This window comes from Carassius auratus, chromosome 49, assembly GCF_003368295.1.
Source record: "Carassius auratus strain Wakin chromosome 49, ASM336829v1, whole genome shotgun sequence".
Taxonomy (NCBI): Eukaryota; Metazoa; Chordata; class Actinopteri; order Cypriniformes; family Cyprinidae; genus Carassius; species Carassius auratus.
In genome coordinates this window covers 3145058-3166684 of record NC_039291.1, presented here as the reverse complement: position 1 = coordinate 3166684, position 21627 = coordinate 3145058, and the positions used below count along the sequence as shown (strand labels likewise).

The following is a 21627-nucleotide window of genomic DNA, read 5'->3' as shown; positions in this document are numbered from 1 at the left end:
AGACACTGATGCAATGCTACATTTCTCCAAATCTCAAACAAACCTTTCAATATCTTGGATGGCTTGAGGGCGAGCTCAGTTTCATCTAACTATAGACCAGTTTGGTGTTTGCAAACAGTGATTAAGTTTTTTTGTGGGCGGAGCCTATCTGGTGGCAGAAAATGACAATGGAATAAGAGAATAAAGACGTAATTGAGATTATATTTTTTTTTTCAACTTGTCATTCTCTCTTTTCCCTTCGGCTCAGAATCATGAGTTTATAATCTCACACATCTGGCTCTTTTTTTTAATTATTATTATTATTTTTTTTTTTTACAGAATTGACAAACTTAGTGTAGTTGAGTTAAATTAAGTTATTAAATTGAGTTCGAACTGTGAGATAAACTGTGACCTCTACTCGAAATTGATCTATTCCTTTAATGTTATAATAAAGGATCTATATCTCTATTACATACAGAATACAGAAGCAAGCAGAAGAGATGATACAGACGAGTGAAGACTCTTACAGTCGGAGGTGATTTCATACGGCGAGTTGACGCGGGCGTCCCCGCAGGGCGACGTACTGATGTACATGTGGAAGAGGACGTTCTCTCGGAGTCTCAAACAGGAATCTCTGTGCCGTACGAAGATCGATTGCTCCCAGTCCTCTTTCCTTTTGCTTCAGAGTGATCGCAGGCCGCAGGCGGGAAGAGAGAACAGAGAAGGGAGACATGAGAAACAACCCCGTCTGAAAGCGTTCGCCGCTCACATTCCCGGCTAATAATGGGCCGAAGACACAAAGGAGACAAATATTGGCCTCCCCGCGACCAAGGCTAGCTCCATCACTGTCACATTCCCCTCTCGCCGCGCTCTTTCTCTCTCTGGTACACAATCTCAAATCATTACTCTGTCAGACCAAGGCGAATATAAATGTCGGAGACAAGACTGAGCTGTAATTCTTTAACCCAGATGATCTGTAGCTAGTCAGCTGTCGGGAGGACGCGGCGTTTCCTGCAGACTTTTACACATATCAGCAAGATTTGGCATCTTACAAAAGACGTTCAGGAATAGTGCACAAGGTGAACTGTGCACGGGGAACGCATTACATACGCAAACATCATCATCGCTAATTTCCACCTAAGCTGTGCTAATTACGCAAACGACCTGCGATGTCAAGGATGGATCCAGATCGGTCTACTGAGGAAGGTGCTGTGCTATTTTTTTTGCCGGACATAATTATTTGTCTTCCAAACTCCAGACTCGGGCACATTTAGCGGCAGATAATGCAGTCTGGGAAGACGCATATGCAAATATGACATTACAGGCTTTTCTGAGCAGCAATCTGCTTCATCGATGAAGACATTTAGAGTGTTTGCTGCCGCACAGTGATCCCTCCAACACCAGACCAGACTCAAATGATAATGTGCTTTCTCTGAGAACGAAGAATTAACCCTTTGGAACGTACATCCTGCTCCTTTGTTGGGTGCGAAATGTGCTTCTCTGAGAAAATGTGTTGATTGCTTAAAGCTCTAAGGGAGTTTTTCAGATACAATATGAATATGACTTTGATTAAAGCAGAAGGTAATTTCAACTCGGTGTGAAAAAAATTAGCAAATATATTGTTTACAGTAATGCACATACTATGGAAGTCACTGTGGAAGACCCAAATAAGAAAAAAAAAAAAGTAATTATGACTTTATATATCTAACAATTATGACTATTTCTTGTAATTGGGACTTTATATCTTCTAACTGGGACTTTATATCTCACTTTTTTTTTTCTTAATTGCAACTTTACATCTCACAATGCTTTTGTCACAATGTTACTAGCCTATATATAGCACACAATTGTGACAATTATAGAGTGGTTGTGTACACGCACTGCCACACACATTTCAGTTCAAACTGCTTAATTTAATTAATCAACCAGAATATCCCTTTAATGTGTTTTGGGCAAATAAATAAATAATAAATCACTTCATTCATGCATCTATACATCATGCTCTTCTCTTGCATGCAGTTATTCTTTTTTAAAGCTGTTTCTTCTCCATGCATCAAAATATTGCAGTTAACACAGTGAAAGCTACTGCATTGTGTGTGTGTGTTGGGTTTATTCATTCATTTACCTGAGGTGTAGCTCTAGTTGGGAGTACAGGAACCGCAGCAGGGCTCGTCTGGTGGTGATTTCAGCGTGACAGTCGTTGACCGCCAGACCCTGGTCACTGATATACTCTCCATTAATGCATTTAGTGCCGGTCGATAGCGCCACCACTTGGGCCTGTCTGAGATCCAGACCTGATGAGCATAAACACAGACATTTATGATGGCTTTCTAATATTAGATCCGACAGCAAACATATGCCCGTTCACACCAACACACGATAATGTTCTGTTTATTATAAGCGCACACTACAGTATTGTCATCTGACACTTTAACTGCTCAAGTGAGTTACAGAAGGATGGATTCTGGTTGGCTGTCAATGTTTTTATTAAATCGTTTCTGAAAGTGATTCTGTTTAGATTGTTATGGTGTAAATTTCCAGAATTTGAATGATTATTAAAGCATATTTATTATTATCATTCTTGGTGTGAACAGGCCTAGCGCTGTCCTAAATTTAACATGTGAAGAACCATTAGCCAATCATAACAGAGGTCATTTACGTACAGGTGTCTTGAAGGTAAACTGTATATAAAATAATAATAATAAAAGAATACATTTGAAAATAAAATACAATTGATTGAAGCAATTTTTACAAGGAAAAGCCACTCTTTTTACGTTAACTTAATGTATAATTTAATGAGATTGCCATTTCTTTGTAATTATTTCTGAAATTAAGAAGCAATTTCTGAGAGAAAATTAATTATATGACAGGCACTAGAGACTTAAAGAAATTCAGGATGCATTAAACAAATCAAAAGTGATAGTAAAAACATTTATAATGTTACCAAGGATTTCCATTTCAAATAAATGCTGTTCTTTTAAACTTTTATTTATTAAAGAAAAAAAAAAATAATTCAACAGCACAACCACTACTTCTAATAATAAAGATTCTGCATCAAATCAACATCAAATCAGTATGATTTCTGAAGGATCTTTTTATACTGAAGACGAGTAATGATGCTCAAAATCAGCTTTGCATCACAGAAATAAACAAATATAAACAAATAAATAAATTCAAATTGAAAGCAGTTATTGTAAACTGTTGGTTTCGTTTAGTTTCAGAGTGCTCCTGTTTAGTTAATCTTGGTTGATTTAGATCACCTGTTCCTGGTTTTTCGTATCCTCATCACCTGTCTGCCTCTCATTCTGTTCTCCTTTGTCCTTGATCAATGTTACTTGAGTGGTTGAAGTGTGTTTAAGGTCATTTAAAGACTTCTTTCTTTTAACTTCTTCTTTGTGCACAGTTCCTAAAACTATGTATAGTAACAAACTTTTATTTTATTTTATTTTTTTACTGTATTTATATTGGCCAAGCATTTGACATCTGCATTTCTATACTTGCATCAAGGCTAAAGGAACCGAGATCAGTGAAAAAAGTATAATGTAATACAAAATGTTAAGAATGTCTGGTGGAAGAAAAATACAAAAATTGGCATATATAAAAAAGCAGCATGCACAAGGTTTTTATCAAGACAGATACAACTATAAATTCATCTGTAGTCCACAATAATAGCTGTTCTTTGCTGATGTTCTTTACACAAGGATGAGTAACTCCTAACTCGCTGTGGCTGCGCTGGTCATCAGTGCACAAAGCTTTTCTGTGACATTTTCATCAGCCACAGCAAGATAAAACCCACAACCCTGGCACAAAGCACCTCCACCTGCCACGTCTCACAGCTGCTCGGCCACGATCCGGCCCCGGCAGGAGCACACAGGCTTCTCTGGGATTTCTGCCCTGACAACAGCTCAAGCGTGCGAGTGGATGTCTCAGCATAAAGCTCTGTGTGCTGGAAAAAATATATATCTCCCCATCGCTTCAAAAATGTAGTGTTCACAGCCTCATGTAGACCGACAGGCTAGAGGCAACATATGAGCTTTTATCAGTCGGGGCCCAGACAGAATTGCACGCCGTGGCCCGACCGCCACCAGCACGGCTCGCTGGCAATAACAATAATAAAAACTAATATTGAGGTGGGGTTAAAGGCATAGCCTTGGAAATCCATTCTTCCAGCTTCCACTGCTTGCTGAACCGAGAGAGAGGAGGAGAGATAGATGAATGTGAATCAGAAAAAGAGAGACTGGGTCTAACAGAACCATAAGTCCAATCATACTTATTGAAAGAGGGACGTTCTAACTGTGAAACTCTAAATGTATTTATATAAACTGAGTTTAAAAGGTTATTTCATTCATAAACTCATATTTTGTCAAACATTTATTCAACCTCATGTCATTCCAAGGACGTGTGTCTTAATTTGTTCTGGAAAACAAACAAAAAAAGACAGAAATTTAGCAGAGTGTTCATGTTGCACTCGGGGATGAAAAAGAAAGAAAGAAAGAAAAAGAAAGAAAGAAAGCATCCATATTAGGGGTGTAGCGGTAAGTGTAATTGTACCGGACCGTTTCGGTACAGGGCTTTCGGTACGGTGCACGTGTGTACCGAATGACCAAATGCAATATTTTGTGAGTGGAACCTATACATTTTCGTGTTTCCAAATGAACATATTAATTGGCGGAAGTCTCCGCGTTCGGCGCAAATCCCGCCCTGCAGCTGATTCTAAGGCCGGTGACACACTGGCTGCGTGGCGTGCGTTTCTGTGTCTTTAAACACCAGAATCGTTCCTGACGCGGTGCTGGCGCGCTGCTGCTGCTGTAGGTGACAGAGGGAGACCGCCGACAGACCAGGAGCTTGTCTTCACCACAACAAATCTATACTTCATGTTGAGCATAAATATAAAGCCTGCTGATAAAGGACACCGTCAACAGTATTGACGGCAAAATAGACTATGTTTGACAGGTGCAATATGCCAGTGGGTCAAAGGCATCATGCGAGTGTGAACATCACTACAACTAGGAAAAAAAAAAAACTATTGTAATTCAAACGCAGCTGCCATCGGCATTTAAACAGACCTTTGCTCTTAATTCCCATCGGTCCAACGCAATAACGAAATCTGAGCAGGTCACTTTGGAAAAGTTATATATTTTGTTAAAATGTGAGCAGGTCTACAAGCTGGGATTGATAATGCTGCACTGTAATCATAGTTTTTTTTTTTTTTTCATAATATTTTATTATATGATATTGGTTTGAGACTGAGAGTATTTTATTTAGTGGAGAACTTTGCAGCAGTATTTTATTTCCTAAAATAAATAATAATTATTTTTAAAATATATATAAAAAAAGTAAACAAATTGTTAAAAAAGTTTATAGTAATAAACAACCTGCAGTTTAATATTTGCATTTCTTTCTCTTACTGTATCGAAAATGAACCGAACCATGACTTTAACACCGAGGTACGTACCGAACTGTGATTTTTGTGTACTTTGTGAATTTATTTATTATTTTTTTTTATCATTGCACCACAATGTCTTCTCATAACAAAATGTTAAATTATCTGCTAATTTAAGAGACTTATTGGCCTTTTTGATATCACTTCCTGTTTTCAAAATTCAAATTAAATAATAATTATTATTATTATTATTATTATTATATGCAAATTCAAAAGCTTGTAATCAGATTTTTTAAGAAGTTAATTTTATTCAGCAAAGATGCATTTAACTGATCAGAACTGACAGTAAACTATACTATTATAACATATTTATAAAGGAATAAATGCTGTTCTTTTAAACTTTTTTTGTGTCAAAATATACAACACAAATAAATATATAAAAAAGTAAAAGTTTCAACACTGATAATAATCAGACATGTTTCTTGAGCAGCAAATCAGCATATGACTTTGATTTCTGAATGATCATGTGACACTGAGGACTGGAAAATTCAGCTTTGCATCACAGGAAAAAGTTACATGATATTTTATTATTTACAAAATATTAAAATGTGTGCTTTATTTGTCTTTTTTTCACATTGCAATGAAGTTTTTAAGGAAAAACGTGTCATTTAGATTGTTCCAATTTACATTTGTGTGAGAACACATTCCTAATAAATAATAAATAAATATATATTTTTGACAATAATGGCAGCATTATTGTTGCATGTAACATGTAGAGTGGGAAAAGAGATTCCTGGTCCTCCAGACAACAATAAATCCTTGAGGAAAGCAACGCAGCTGCCCAGCACAAACCCATCACGGTGAGTTATGGTCTTCTTTTCACACACTATTATATGAACTCAAACATCTCTAATGTTCCTCTGAAGACAAATGCCAGCTGGTTCTGCTTCAGTCTCCACCTGCCTTACCTGATCTATCCCAGCATGCATCGGTACAGTGCACAGCAGGGACCCGGCGTGCCCAGGTTTTGTGTTCAGGCATCTTTATTCAACAATCCCCAAAGCCAAAAACACTTTAGAAAAAAAAAGTAAGTTAAAAGGCCCAACCACCTCCCTCTCCCAGCCTGTTCTCTCCATGCTGTTCCATTTAATGATAGTTTAGATCAATCTGGTGATGGCAGAGAGAAAGAAAAGAGAGTGCGTAGTCTTTTCTCTCTGAATTTGTTGTAAAGGCTCTTCTCTCGGTGTGAGGGGTGACAAGGCCTGTGGGCACTGCTGCTTTTAGAAGAGCAATACTCATCAACATCTCTGAGAAAGCCCATCGTGCCAGTGAGGTGGGTACAAAGGCAAACACCCTGGATGTGAACATGACTGCCGTTCTCTTTACCCTTCAGCGGACCGCTGTGTAAAGAACAGGAAAGAGAACATCACAGTATCAAAGCAAATGTGTGCACTACAGGAACTCACAGCACACTATACATGCTTTTAATAATTGTCTTTAAAAATAGTTCACAAAAAGATCTGGAGAATGTAGCATTGGATCACTTCAATAAATCAATAAATGCTCTGCAGTGAATGGGTGCCGTCAGAATGAGAGTCCAAACAGCTGATAAAAACATCACAATAATCCACACCACTCCAGTCCATCAGTGAGTGTCTTTTCAAGTGAAAAGCTGCAAGTTTGTAAGAAACAAATCCGTAAGACATTTTTGACATTACTGGAGGAAGTGTTATGGATTATGGACTTATATTTTGGCCAGAAGTGACAGTTTAGACAGGTAAAAACATCTTAAACAGGAATTGGTTTATTAAAAAATAAAGCTTTTCATTTCACCAGACATTAACTGATGGACTGGAGTGCTGTGGATTATTGTGGTGTTTTTATCAGCTGTTTGGTCTCTCATTCTGACGGCACCCATTCACTGCAGAGCATTTATTGATGAACAAGTGGTCTAATGCTACATTCTCCAAATCTGATTAGGAAACAAACTCATCTAAATCTTGGATGAACTAATGGTGATTAAATTTACATTTTCATTTTGTAATTTTAGGTCAGAATTTATTTATTTTTTTTTCCCACTTTATATTAGGTGGCCTTAACTACTATGTACTTACATAAAAACACAAGTACAATGTACTTATTGTGTTCATATTGTATTGTAAAACACTTTTGCTGCTATTGAGGTGGGATAGGGGTAAGGTTAGGGAGAGGGTTGGAGGTATGGGTAAGTTTAAGGGTGGGTTAAGGTGTAAAGTATGGGTCAACAGTGTAATTATAAACGTAATTACAGAAATTAAATACAGATGTAATTACATCTAGTTTTTTTTTTTTAAATGTACGTACAATGTAAAAACATGTATGTACACAATAAGTACATTGTACTAAATAATTAATTAAAATATAAGTACATAGTAGTTAAGGCCACTTAATATAAAGTGGGTCCAGCTTAAAATAAAGGCGGAAAAATCAGCTTCATCCAGGACTTTATATATAATTGCAGCAACAATTTAATCCAGAAAAAACTGCACTCACTATTATGTATGTCCAAAAATTAAATTCTGATCGCTTGTAATATAAATCAGTGCGGTTTTTATAGCAGACTACATAAAATTGTGAACTAGATTTAAAAAAAGCAACACGATTCTAACAATTTAACACACAGAAATACAGATACTCAGACTTCACCACTTTGCTGTCACCACACCAGACTGCACCTCTTCATCTGAAAGTGCTGTATTCAGTGATACAGTAAGACAGTATTCATCAGCACATGGGTCACTCTGGTGGAGGTCTGTCAGGGGAAAGCCCATCTGCTGATATGACTTTAACAAGCATCATTAGCCTTTCTTAAATGAGTTTGGTTTCACAAAACAGGGAAAGAATTCAGTTCATCAGCTCCTTCATGAGGCCATCAGATCATAAGGAATCATTAGATTGGGTTTTATGCATCCTCTGCTTTGGGAGGTATAGGAAAGGCCATACTGAACTGGCTAGAAAGGACACAGTGTATTTAGGTTTAAAAAAAAAAAAATCAGAAAGCGATTATTTATGAAAATTGATGAATTTGCATTAAACTTATAATCTTCAGAGATAAAGCAAATGGCCGAGGTCAACGTCTACCAAGTCATCTGCATGCCATTAGGAATAAATAGGCTCACAAATTGATCCTTTACAAGTTGCTCTTGAATGATAAAATGTTTGGTCAAAATGGTGCACGTCATCACCATTACAAACTATTTTCCAGAGATAATTTGTGCAAATATGACACGCTTATATCAAATTATATGCTTAGAGAAAGAGCTTCATCTACAAAAAGACACTAAATAAGTATTACCATTGTCAAATATAGAATCTGACCCCCCCCCCCACCACCATTTTCATTCAAATTTTAGATAAGCTTTTAATAACTTTGTTGTGTGTATTTGTCATTCATTCATATATATATATATATATATATATCACATAAAATATCACAGTTTTATTTTTATTTTAGTATATCAATTTAAACTTAATTAAAATGATTAATGCACCTTTTTATTTCATTTCATTTAAGTTATTTATTTCACCTAAGGAAAATGTTTTTTAATGCTTTTAGGTAATTATAATTATAGTTAATTATAATTAATTATAATATCCTTGTTTTGGACTACAGCCATCACTTGTATTCAAAACTTCAATAAAAAAAAGATAAAAAGATAAAATTCTCAATTTTAAGGCAGCACAAACACTTATTTAAAAAAAAAAAAGTTGTACTTTAAAGTTGTAAAAGTTGGATTTGCATGACTATCTAGGAAAGGCACTGTAATTTATGAATTGGCAAGTGATGACCAGGGAGTAACATGTTGTAAACATAACTACATGATCTCATTTTGAGAATAAAACTTATCAGAACCTTGGTTGCGATTAATATGCATTTTTTTTTCACCACGGGAAATGTTTTTCTTTCCACTCCCAAATTGCTCTAATCACAACCATCTGTTCTTTAAATGGAAGTAGACACATCTGGTTCCCTTTCCTTCAACTGTGCATCTGATGTTCAAAACCCTGTCTCCCAGCATCCGTACCGTGCCTGGTTGAAATAAGATTATTCACACCATCTGATTCAAGCGGCGTCTGTTTCTTTTACGTTAGCAGATGAAATAATCCAATAAGAGTCCTGTGAGGAGCACTCTCGCTCAGGTTATGACTCCCTCTGCCAAAGTCCCGCGGTTCAAAGTTGGACCTGCATTAATATTCCACCGGTGCCCGAACCAGTCTAAAAGATTCAATAGATGCTCAAAGAGCAGTGAACAGAACCCCCAGTGTTCCTGTCAAGTTTGCGTGTCTGCTCGCCTGCCACAAATTCTTGGGCACCGATGTCTGGATCTATGAAGATAACAGTCTTAATAAACATGCTCCCTATTACTGTGATGCAGACAGAGCGGGAAGAAGAGAAAGAGAGCGAGACCGAGCAGCGAGGACAGGGATTAGGTCAGATCTCACTCCAGTCTAAATTGATGAGCTGTGGTCTTCAAAAGAAAAACTTGATCCTGATCCTGCAATGGCTCCTGAAAGCCTGCAGCTGGGTCTTACACAAACACTGAAACATCACATCAACCTGTCACTGCTCGGCACCTGAGCTCATTCATAATCTTGGGATATACTGTATAACAGTACACCGATAAATATAGGTAGGGCAAGTATCACTATTATTTTTGTATTGAATTTTTAAGAAGGCTATTGCTTCACTGGGGTCTTAATACCAAACATTTTTTTTTTTTATATATTTTCCTAAACTACATACATGTATATACATACACACACACACACACACACACACACACACACACACACACACACACACACACATATATATATATATATATATATATATATATATAGTTAAGGAAAATATATAAAAAATGTTTGTTTGTCAGCTTTTTTTTTCTTCAAAAATTTGATTTTAGATTTTTGTTTTGTTTTTTTTGTTAGCATTTATTAATTTCAAGTGACAACATTTTTACTTTGTTTTAATTTTAGTTTCAGGTTTAGTTTTAGATAACTATAATGAATCTGATGTAAATAAACACCTAACTGTAAATATTTGGTGAAAAACAAAAAAGCAATTTAAAAAGTAGTTAAATGCAACAATTTATGCAATAAATCCTAATTAATGGCATAAAACATAAAAAATTGCCATCATAAATCATTTTCAAACGGAATCTCCAGATCTCCAAACAGCAAAGACAGTATTTTAATTTTCAATTTTAAATATATTTTACTAAGTAAATTCCTCTATTTATAAAATTATAGCCATTCAACATCACAGAATTATTATCATATTGATTTTATCTATCATTTATTACCAATTAAAGAACATTAACAATTTTTAACTGAAGTAAACTTAAAAAAACGATATTCAAATAAACCCATTATAATAAATGTCACACTTAGTTGTGCCTTTTATGTTAAAAATGTTAAACAACAAAAACTTGTCACAGAAATTTGCATTATTAATAAATATAACATTTTAACATGTTACTTGTCCCAAACCATTTGATCTTTGGGCTGAAAAATACTTTAAATCATACGAGCACTGTAATTTTCATCTGGGAATAAAAGCAACCACCCAAAACACGGTCTACAACACCCTAACAAACACCTACCGAGGGTGATCTGTTGCCATGCAAGGATGGTTGGATGCTGAATCTAATAACAGTGTTTTTATAGAGCCACAGTGTTCACATCGTTCAGGGGAATCAGCCTCTGAAAGACTAAAAGAACTAACTCAACATCAATCTGGGATCATAAGGCAAAGTATTTTAACATCTGGAAATATTGCACACATCACCTTTAATATTGTTTTAAAGAAGAAAAAGGAAGACGTCAATGCTTGTAAATCATTTAAGTCTATTCTTCATCTGCTCTTTGACTCTGTTCTGATATATGTGCATCTTTGTCTGTTGCCTTTTCACAGGTGATAAAGTACTAAATATTTCATCCAAAGCTCCACACTCAGAGGACACACAGAGACTTAAAGGTGCTTTCTCTCCCCTTATTGAACTTGTTAAATAATTGATAAGCGGACTGAATGATGCCATACCTCTGGTCATGACGATGCCCGCCAGGCCTTTGTGACGTGCGTGCAGCAGTGAGGAGCAGCCGGCCAGCTCCACGTACTTTGCTCGCACCAGGTGGAATATTGCATCTGCAAACTCCTGCAATTCACAACAGGTTCTTGGTAAGTTTGTTGCCTTATTAAAATATATATGTTCATATGGATATTTTGGTGTTTGTGCACCATATCATCACACCATACAGTACTGAAAATGATGGTTAGTAAATTACAGTAATAACAGCAAATATTGTAGACTTTTTTTTATCAGTAGGTGATGTAAATTCAAATGTGAATGCACAAAAAAACTATTATATTATATAATCGCATAATCTCTTAAACATCCCATTATAAAAAATGTATAAATTAAAATTAATTTGTCAGATTAGTAGGTTATTCAAATTTGAATGTGAATGTATTAAAAAAATACAAAATTAAACGCAGGGTTTTTCATTGAGAAAAATTTGTTCTGAAGCAGAATTTAAATTACACATCAACCTATTATATTATATTATATTATATTATATAATATAATATTATATTATATTATATTATATTATATTAAAAATCTCTTAAAGATCACATTATAAAAATCACATCAGAACATCAAACTATTACATTATATTATATTATTAATGTATTATTAACATTTTTGATATTATATTAATGCATGTAATAATATTATTAAACTTAAATATCATCAATTTTTACATCATTTTAATATATAATAATATATATTTATATTATACATTACTATTACATTATTGTTACATATTAAACCATTTATTCATTACAATGTTTGCATGCACCGTTTCATTAATTATTTTTTTTCACAGCTTCAAAGAACACATGGAAAATATATAATAAAATATATGAAATTGTATTATCAAAAAAAAAAAAAAAAAAAAAAAAAAAAAAAAAAAAATATATATATATATATATATATATATATATATATATATATATATATATATATATATATATATATATATATATATATATATAATGTCTCAGCATTTGAATATGCAACAATCAATGTTCTGTTAAGTAATAAAATAAAATAACAATTATATATGTTATTCTGTGTGTGGTTGATGTTACTGTTACAGTAATGTTAGAAATAACTTCATTCAGACAAGATATTGTACAATAAAGATTTGGCATGCCATAAATCATATATATCTTGCATATTTCATTTCAAATCAATTAAATTCAGTGAACTGCTTTGCTATTCCACGATCACACAATGACTTTGCCCGTGGCATTTTTTCCCCTCACACCAACATGGTGACCCAATTAATTAGTGTCAAAACACCGGCCATCAATAGAGTAATTGGAAGGAGAAGAGACCACAGGTGTGCTCATAGTCAGACGTTTATCTGAGACACTTTCACTAATGGAATAGCGTGACTAGTTTGGTGGCGTCTCAAACGGACCATCTGTCCATCGCTCTGAGCTCAGGGTTCAGGCTGAAAAATAACCTGGACCCTGTGTTTGCATTCACCAGACCGCTTCGGCCCATACAGCTGTTCCTGAAGCCGTGCGAGTGGATTTTTCACACCACATCCACAACTGAAGATGTTATGTTGCGGTTTGTGTCAATTAGTGGCTTATGGAGGCAAACACATACTCATACAGTACACACACACACACAGTGCCAGATGATAATTATGACTTCTGAGGGGTCGGCCAGACGTCTGCTGAAAGGAAATGGAGTCAAAGTGCTCAGAGGCCAAAAACAGATGCACTTCTTTATGGAGGATGTTCACAGTATGTAGCAATTGATGTTATGATTGGAGAACGGTCATAACAAAACAGGCACGTGCCAGTCTGTGGACCTTGAAAGACATTTAGCAGAAAACCAAAAATACCTATGCTACTCCATAGGTATTGACATGTAAAATGTACTTCTTATTTTGTTTAATAATGGGTTTCTATGTAAAAACACAATGCAAAACGAATATTGTTTATTCATAAGCTGTATACTGCATTTTGTCTTTTATTAATACACTGAGCTACATTAAAAGTTTTCTTTATGGCAGGAAAACACTATGTTTTGCTCAAATTCTGAGTGAATCTTCCTAAGCATCATCAAAAAAAAAAAAAAAAATGTTTTGGTTGCACTTTATTTTACAGTACATGTACTGACGTGTATTTCTAGTTCTGGTAACACAAGGTAACTACATGGGGTAGGGTTAGGTTTAGGGGTAGGTTCAGGGTTAGTACCTAGTTATTACATAGTTATTGTAATCACTATAATAAGTACATAGTAAAATAAAGTGCTACCAATGTTTTTAAGACATTTGTACATTGTACTTCCATATACTGCCCTACAATTTTTTATGCTCAAATAGTTCTGTCCGCAGTTTAATGCGCAGCAACATCTGGGAGTAAACAATTCCGCTGTATACACCAACAAACCTCTCTGGAAATGTCCCATAAGGTCTAACCTTAAACATATGAACCAAATAATGGTGTCATCATTAATCTAAGGTTTGGTTGCTTTAGCGAGCAGTAACACACAGTAAAGCGCCTGGCATATTTAAATGCCTCTCAGTGGTAATTAAACACTGATCCCAATGTCACCTTAATAAAACATCTTTTATTGGTGACATTAAAAGAAATAAGAGGGATGCCAAACATTTCCACACTTCAAAGACCGAGGCGTGAGCTGTGGTTGGATTGACGCCGAGATGTGCGGTCATGATCCAACATACACCTCTGGTGACTGGAAATACAGCAACATTTTCTGCAAAACCTGAACTGTTGTCAGGGTGTTGCTATATACGTAGTTTCTTAGGTGATCTGTGTGGTTTTCAGCATGTTGCTATTCATTTGTTTGTTTGTTTTGTTGCTATGCAATTGCATAGAGGGAGTCTAAGTGTTATGCAGTTTTTAGGGTGTTCCAGGTGGTTACTCAGGCATTGCTATGTGGTTTCTAGGGTGTTTGTGAGGTTAGGCTATGTTGCTATTAAGTTGCTAGGAGCCCTGTTTAATTGCTAGGGCACTGGTATACAGTTTTAAGGTGTTCTGTGTGGTTTTTAACATGTTGTGATGTTGCTAGGTTGTTCAGGGAGGTTGCTAGATTGTTGCTATGTGGTATCTATGATGTTCTGTGGATCTCAGCTTGTTGCTATGGAGTTGTCAGGGTGTGCTGGATGGTTAGCTCAGGCTGCTTTGTGGCGATCTACAGTCGTGGCCAAAAATGACGGCATCCTTGGTAAAAATGAACCATAGAAGGCTGTGAAAATTAATCTGCATGGTTAATCCTTTTGATATTTTATTAAACAAATTCACAAAAATCTAACCTTTCACTGGATAATAAGAATTTTAAATAGGGAGACTTATTATGAAATTCCCAGCTCCGTGTTGGTACTGTTGGATGATCCAAAAATGGCCCATTATAAGAATTCACATGGGGTACTTTTTATCCCTGTGCTCACCAAACCCATCTCGAGGGTTTGCTGCTAAAAAGCTCATTTTTTAGTTTCATCTGACCATAGAAGCCAATCCCATTTGAAGTTTCAGTCATGTCTGATAACTGAATATGCTGGAGTTTGTTTTCGGACGAGCTATGATAATTTTGAAACCCTCCCAAACAACACGTGGTGATTTAGGTACTGTTTGACATTTTTTTTTTAAAGGCACTTCACTAATTTGTGAAGCTCAATTATCTTTTGCTGCACATCAGAAATATATTCTTTGGTTTTTCTCATTGTAATGGATGATTAAGGGAATTTGGGATTTGTTTTCCCTCATATTTATATTCCTGTGGAACAAAAAGCCATGGCTGGATAATTTCATGTTCATAATCACCCTGAAGTGCTCAAAATTGTGAATATGAATGGGAATATACTTCAGAGATCTTTTACTCATAAGAATTTCTAGGGGTGCCAATAATTGTGTCCAACGTATACGAGGAAAACATTTATTTCATAATGATATTTTCCCCAATTTTAAATTCTTATTTTTCAATTAAAGTTTAGATTTTTGTGAATTTGTAAAATAATTAATTAATAATTAATTTTCACAGCCTTCATTGTTCATACTTACCAAGGGTGCAGATATTTTGGCCATGACTAAGTGTTTTTAATGTGCTGCAGTGTGGTTTCTAGAGAGCTCTGGTTAGTGGACAGGGTATTGGTACACAGTGCCCTGTCAACCCTTCTGTGTGGGTTTTGTCATGTTGTGGTGTTGTTAGGGTGTTCTATGAGGTCGCTAAGTTGTTGCAATGTGGTCTCTAAGATGCTCTGAATGGATCTCAATTTGTTGTTATGCAGTTGTTAGGGTGTTCTGAGTGTTTATTCAGGCACTGCTATGTGGTTGCTAGTAGGGATGCACCAGGATTTCGGCCAAAAATAGCATTTTCGGTTTTTGGCCGAAAGAGAAAAACGTAAAAAAATATCAGTGTTCAGAATGCAGGTTTTACTCTCCCTCTAGCTGTCGTCACTGCACGGTGTGATGCATTAAGTTGACAAAAAAAGTTACAAAATTATTTAATATTATTTAATAAAATAATAAATAATTATTGAAAAGCATTTTCAGTTTCAGTTTTGATTTACGGCCACGACCATCCAGAATTTTCGATTTGCCATATAATTGTTGATAGGGTGTCCAGTGAGGCTGTTATGCGGTTGCTAGGATGGTGTTACTGTATGTGGTCTCTGTTTTTTTTTTTTTTTTTTTTGTGCGTGTGTGTGTGTGTGTGGTTACTTTGGTAGTTGAAATGGCATTTGGTAAACAGTTCATTCTGGTCTCTACGGTGGCCGAGACAGCTCAACATGCTGCAACTTAAAACACATGCAAATTGAAAAAAAACATCAGCAAGTGAAGAAAACATATTTGACAGTTTAACAACACAAGTGTTTAAAGGAGACCTCAAAAAGTGTCGACCCGACTTGAATTTGTTTATTGTGCAGTGGCTACTGGTCAGTGGAGTTGTTGGTGAACTGAAAGGTGAGTTTTTTTTTTTTTTTATGGTGTTTTTTAAACACCATGATTCCTTTATCTTTTGGATATTAGTAGCCTATTAGATAGCCTAAATAAGCTGAATAATTACATGATTAAATGTAAAACGTTACTTAAGATGACTAACTTTAATATTCTCAACTAAATATAATTTCAAGGTTAATGAAAATAAATTTGCAATGCTTCATTAATTGTTTCTTAATGTATATGTGCTATGAGAATTTGCAGCGTTTCTTAATTTATATGTGTTGTGAAGTATTTGCAGCGCGTTTCGTTGTATGCATGTGTTGTGAAGTATTTGCAGCGCGTTTCGTTGTATTCATGTGTTGTGAAGTATTTGCAGCGCGTTTCGTTGTATGCATGTGTTGTGAAGTATTTGCAGCGCGTTTCGTTGTATGCATGTGTTGTGAAGTATTTGCAGCGCGTTTCGTTGTATTCATGTGTTGTGAAGTATTTGCAGCGCGTTTCGTTGTATGCATGTGTTGTGAAGTATTTGCAGCGTGTTTCGTTGTATTCATGTGTTGTGAAGTATTTGCAGCGCGTTTGGTTATATGCATGTGTTGTGAAGTATTTGCTGTGCGTTTCGTTGTATGCATGTGTTGTGAAGTATTTGCAGTGCGTTTCGTAGTATTCATGTGTTGTGAAGTATTTGCAGTGCGTTTCGTTGTATTCATGTGTTGTGAAGTATTTGCAGCGTGTTTCGTTGTATGCATGTGTTGTGAAGTATTTGCAGCGTGTTTCGTTGTATTCATGTGTTGTGAATTATTTGCTGCGCGTTTCGTTGTATGCATGTGTTGTGAAGTATTTGCAGCGTGTTTCGTTGTATTCATGTGTTGTGAAGTATTTGCAGCGCGTTTGGTTATATGCATGTGTTGTGAAGTATTTGCAGCGCGTTTGGTTATATGCATGTGTTGTGAAGTATTTGCTGCGCGTTTCGTTGTATGCATGTGTTGTGAAGTATTTGCAGTGCGTTTCGTTATATGCATGTGTTGTGAAGTATTTGCAACACTTGTGTTGTCAAACTGATGAAGATGTTTTCTTCACTTGCTGATGTTTTTTCAATTTGCATGTGTTTTCTTAAGTTGCATCGTGTTGAGCTGTCTCGGCCACCGTAGGTCTCTCTATACAGTAAATCACATGATTGGAGGTATCGATTATATCCGTAGTAATGGGACATGGTTTAATACTAAGGGTTACTTAAGCAAAAGTAATCACGATGCTTGATGTGCAGCACCACAAATATAAACACACATAGTCAAACACACAAAGGAGGTAGAGGGTATTTGACAAGGAAGGAAAGAAACAAAGAGAAAGAGATGACTGGAAAGAAAACAAGCCCCAACATTGGCCATTTCAGGGAAATTAAATGGCTTCTGTCTTTTGATTGCTACATGCCAACATCACATCATGAGCAGTTCAATTTCAAAGACTTGTCTCAACAATAACCATTAATGGCAATCAAATCATTTGATTCCTTTTGAAGATAAGCCACAATAATTAAGTCTTTTGCATAAATCTGTATTCACAAATCTGAATGCAGAATAATGTCACACTGATTCGCAAAAGGGAAAACTCTTGCAGGTAATGGACAGAAATAGTTATCAAAGTCAGGAATAAAATATTAAGAGAACTCAAAAGGGGCTCTAATACCTTAAACGTGGCCATGAAAAGGAATTGAAAAATCAAAAGCAGAAAAAAAAAAATTATGTAGTCTCTGGCAAACTACTAGAGATTTTGTTGAAATTTAATCAGGCAATAAAAAAAAAAAAAAAAAAAAAAAAGGTACAGCTCTATTTGAAAGGTGTGGATCATGACAAATAGAACATCTTGTGATGTCAAATAGAATATCAAATAGAATACAATATCAAATTGATACAATATCAAATAGAAAAAATAGTGTGTCAATAATGCAAAATGACAATAAAATGTTCACTTGTGATGTGCGGAGGTTCTTTCTTCTAAGAAAAAAAAAAAAAAAAAAATACATACACTGCCCTAAAAAAAGATCCTGCTATATTTAGCTTCAACCATGGTGTTCTACCTTTGTAACTAGTAATAATTCAATTTTCACTCAACCTTGTCTGCTTTGGTAGAAAAGGAATTTATATAATATATAAAAAAATTAAATACAAATTAAAGGTCTCTAGTATTAGCTGCCAATAATGATGTCACACCTATCAGTCACACCTATCAAGTATCTTTGCTTAAACCTCACACTTTTTCCTGGTGCCAAAACCATGCTGGTTGACTGGTCTAGATGGTCTCCCAGCTTGGACAAACTGATGTTCAGCTGGTTTTATCGGGTTAGTCAGATTGTCTCCCAGCCTGAGCAGCTAAAGAAGTTGTCAAACCCTCTCTAAAACCAGCAGGGCCGAAGCAGCTCTTAAAACTAATAGCTTCAAATGGGATGAAATTGAAAATCATTCCGGACTTTATACCAAGAATAACTATATTAGCATCCACAGATGATAAAGTTGTGTTTAATAAAAGCTTGCACAGGATTCTGAATGGCTGCCAAAGTTTTTATCACTGATCAACTGAAAAAATGTTCTGAAAGTGATTTTATCGAGTTTGTTCCTTTGTGCCTTTACAGTTGTAGACTCATTATCAAACTCTTTATCTTTATCATTATAGTTATGAACCTTGGTGTAAAAAGGCCTTTAGGCTTAAGTAGAGGTTTAGTTATATTACAATAAGGCATCAATTGCACAACATTTTAACAGGTTTCATAATAACTCTCTTTCCAGAACTCGTATTCCCAAGGTAATGTAGAATGTCACTAGCACCGCTGCCGTCATCTCTCCTCAGAAGTCAATACTAAGCCAGGAACACAAATGTCAACAGGGAAATTTTCTTGACTGATCCCTGACCCAGAAGTCTATCCCTTGGGACCTTCTTGTTGACAAAAGAGTCCTGGCAATGCATTATTTCCTCTGCAAGGAAAAGCGTACAGACTATGCAGAGAATTCCACTGCCTGCTCTCAGATTCCAGGTGAGCAGACAGGAAGAAGGTAAGGTCGGAATTTATCTCCACAGTATAAGGACTTCCCAGAGAAGCGCGCCCTGCTTACCAACCAGCTTCACCCACACTGAAACAATAAAAATTCTTGATGACCTGATGTTTTTTTTTTTTTTGATACATCATGATTTAAAATGTGAAAAGTGCACAGATTCAATGTGGACCTATACAGTAGTATGCATGACTCCTACAATGATGTGTGGTGATAAATAGATGATGCCAACAAAGTTATGAAGGGATTTTACATAATTATGAAATTAGCATTTATATCACTCTGCTTTTACTGTACAGACCATGTCAATAAATCTCAATATCCTTCAAACTCTGGATAAACGTCCCGCAATTACCGGTTTCCTTTGGGTGACCTAATCATCATATAATTCCTAGTAATGTGGCTCTGTTGACTCTGATGCTTTACAATCTCTAGTTTGAGAGAATCCAATCATACGATGGCGCGTGTGAGAGCCATCGCTCCAGAAACCTCCTCCAACGGCTTATCAGGGCCCAACAGAGCAACCGTGCCTGCAAAGAAACGGGGCCATGTCTCCTATTTCTTTATAGATGTATTTAACAATCACCAAGTTTTAATAGTGTCTTTCCATGGCTGTTTGATCCTCCACCTTGCTGCCCAGGGTGGATTCTTTGAAAATCAATATCCGTTGCTGTTTTAGGAGCTTTATAGTGGTAGGTACCCCAGTGCCACACATTTCACTCCTGTTTGTTCTCTGTTACCCATTGTATTAAAATCACTGTTTCTGTCCCTTGCATTGGGTTAACAGGAAGCCCACCATTTCATTTCTGGTTGCGTTGTTTTACAGTTTGTTTTCCTTTCTTTCTGCGTGAACAAAAAGGGGAAGCGTGGAAACTGCTGACGAAGCCCCCACCCATCTGAAATGAACTGTGTATAGCTTTGTAATGTCGCCTCAAACCGTGTCCAACCTTTTAGTGTGCAGAAGGTCCAGATGGCCCTGCAGCCTGCAAGACAGATTTTCAGCCGGCCACGCTTTCTGCTCTATCAGCGGGGAGCTGTCAGTCAGATCAGCCTGGCCGGGCCACTGGTGTCATTACAAACAATGCTTTCTCATCGGTCTGTTGTAAGACTTCCAATGCCCCAAAATTTGATATGGGTCCTTCAACGCTCTGGAGGAGAGTTGGGTCACCTTACCTGAGGGATGGACAATGCACCTGATCCCTATAGCCTATGGGAATCATGACAAATTTGTGGCCTGGAACAAATGACCTCCACGATCAGGAAGGTGGTCATGAAGAAATGGGTGGACCGATGAAAGCACTGGCCTGATTTTTAGCTTTAAAATGTAAAATGAAGGCTAACTATTGTGAGATGTGATGTCTATTAGACAAGAACAAAGATTTGGGGAAATCTATATATCAATGTCAAAGTGGATGCCTCTGATCACTCTTCTACAAGTCACAGTTTTTTTCAGTGCCTTACGTCATGAGCGTTGCATTTTTAAGATGCCGTATGAAGTTAAAAGTAGTTCAGCTTTAACATTTTAATGTCTTTGTTCCATTCCTTTATAATGTACTCGGTCCAGCTATTTTTGAATGCAAGAACACATCCCCTTAGGGTGCATTCATTGCTTTATGCGAAGACATCAGAGTTCACTTTGTTGAGTCACACTTCATTACAAAAGTCCACTTCAGACATTCTTCTAACCATAAGTGACTTTGAAACTACATGAATTTTTAACTACTGTACATGTCAACTTGATAGAGTGTTTTTAGACTGATAGGTTAGGATTAGGGTTAGTAATAGGGTTAGTAGAATACAGAACTCAAACACAACTATTTAAAAAGATTCAAACATTCACTGATGTTCCAGAAGGAAACAAGATGCATTAAGAGCTGGGGGGTGAAAACTTTTGGAATTTGAAGATCAAGGTAAATTATACTTAATTTGTGTTCCGGGAAATATACAAGTATCTTCTGTTGCTTACGAAGGGCAGAACTAAATGGAAAAATACATATATTTCAAAAAAATAAGAAAAATTTGGCCATCTTCAGCGTTCTCTTAATGCATCTTGTTTTCTTCTGGAGCATCAGTGAATATTTGAACCTTTTTTAAATAGTTGTGTTTGAGTGCCTCAATTGTCCTCAGTGTGAAAAGATCATACAGTCATACAGATCATACAAAATCATAAAGTCACTGCTGGAAAGGGTTCA

The 21627-nt window shown here is 36.1% G+C and overlaps 1 protein-coding gene across 1 annotated transcript in view; it reads right to left on the bottom strand.

Moving 5' to 3' along the window:
- Nucleotides 1-15533, bottom strand: part of LOC113065896 (double-stranded RNA-specific editase B2-like) — a 28944-nt gene extending 13411 nt beyond the window's left edge. Inside the window, exons 1-4 of the mRNA XM_026237447.1 lie at nt 15510-15533; nt 11445-11559; nt 2105-2273; nt 507-658 (exon numbers count right to left, since the gene is read on the bottom strand). Coding sequence (XP_026093232.1) covers nt 507-658; nt 2105-2273; nt 11445-11559; nt 15510-15533 — 460 coding nt within the window. The remainder of the gene's footprint in view (nt 1-506; nt 659-2104; nt 2274-11444; nt 11560-15509) is intronic.
- Between the last annotated feature and the right edge of the window lie 6094 nt (nt 15534-21627).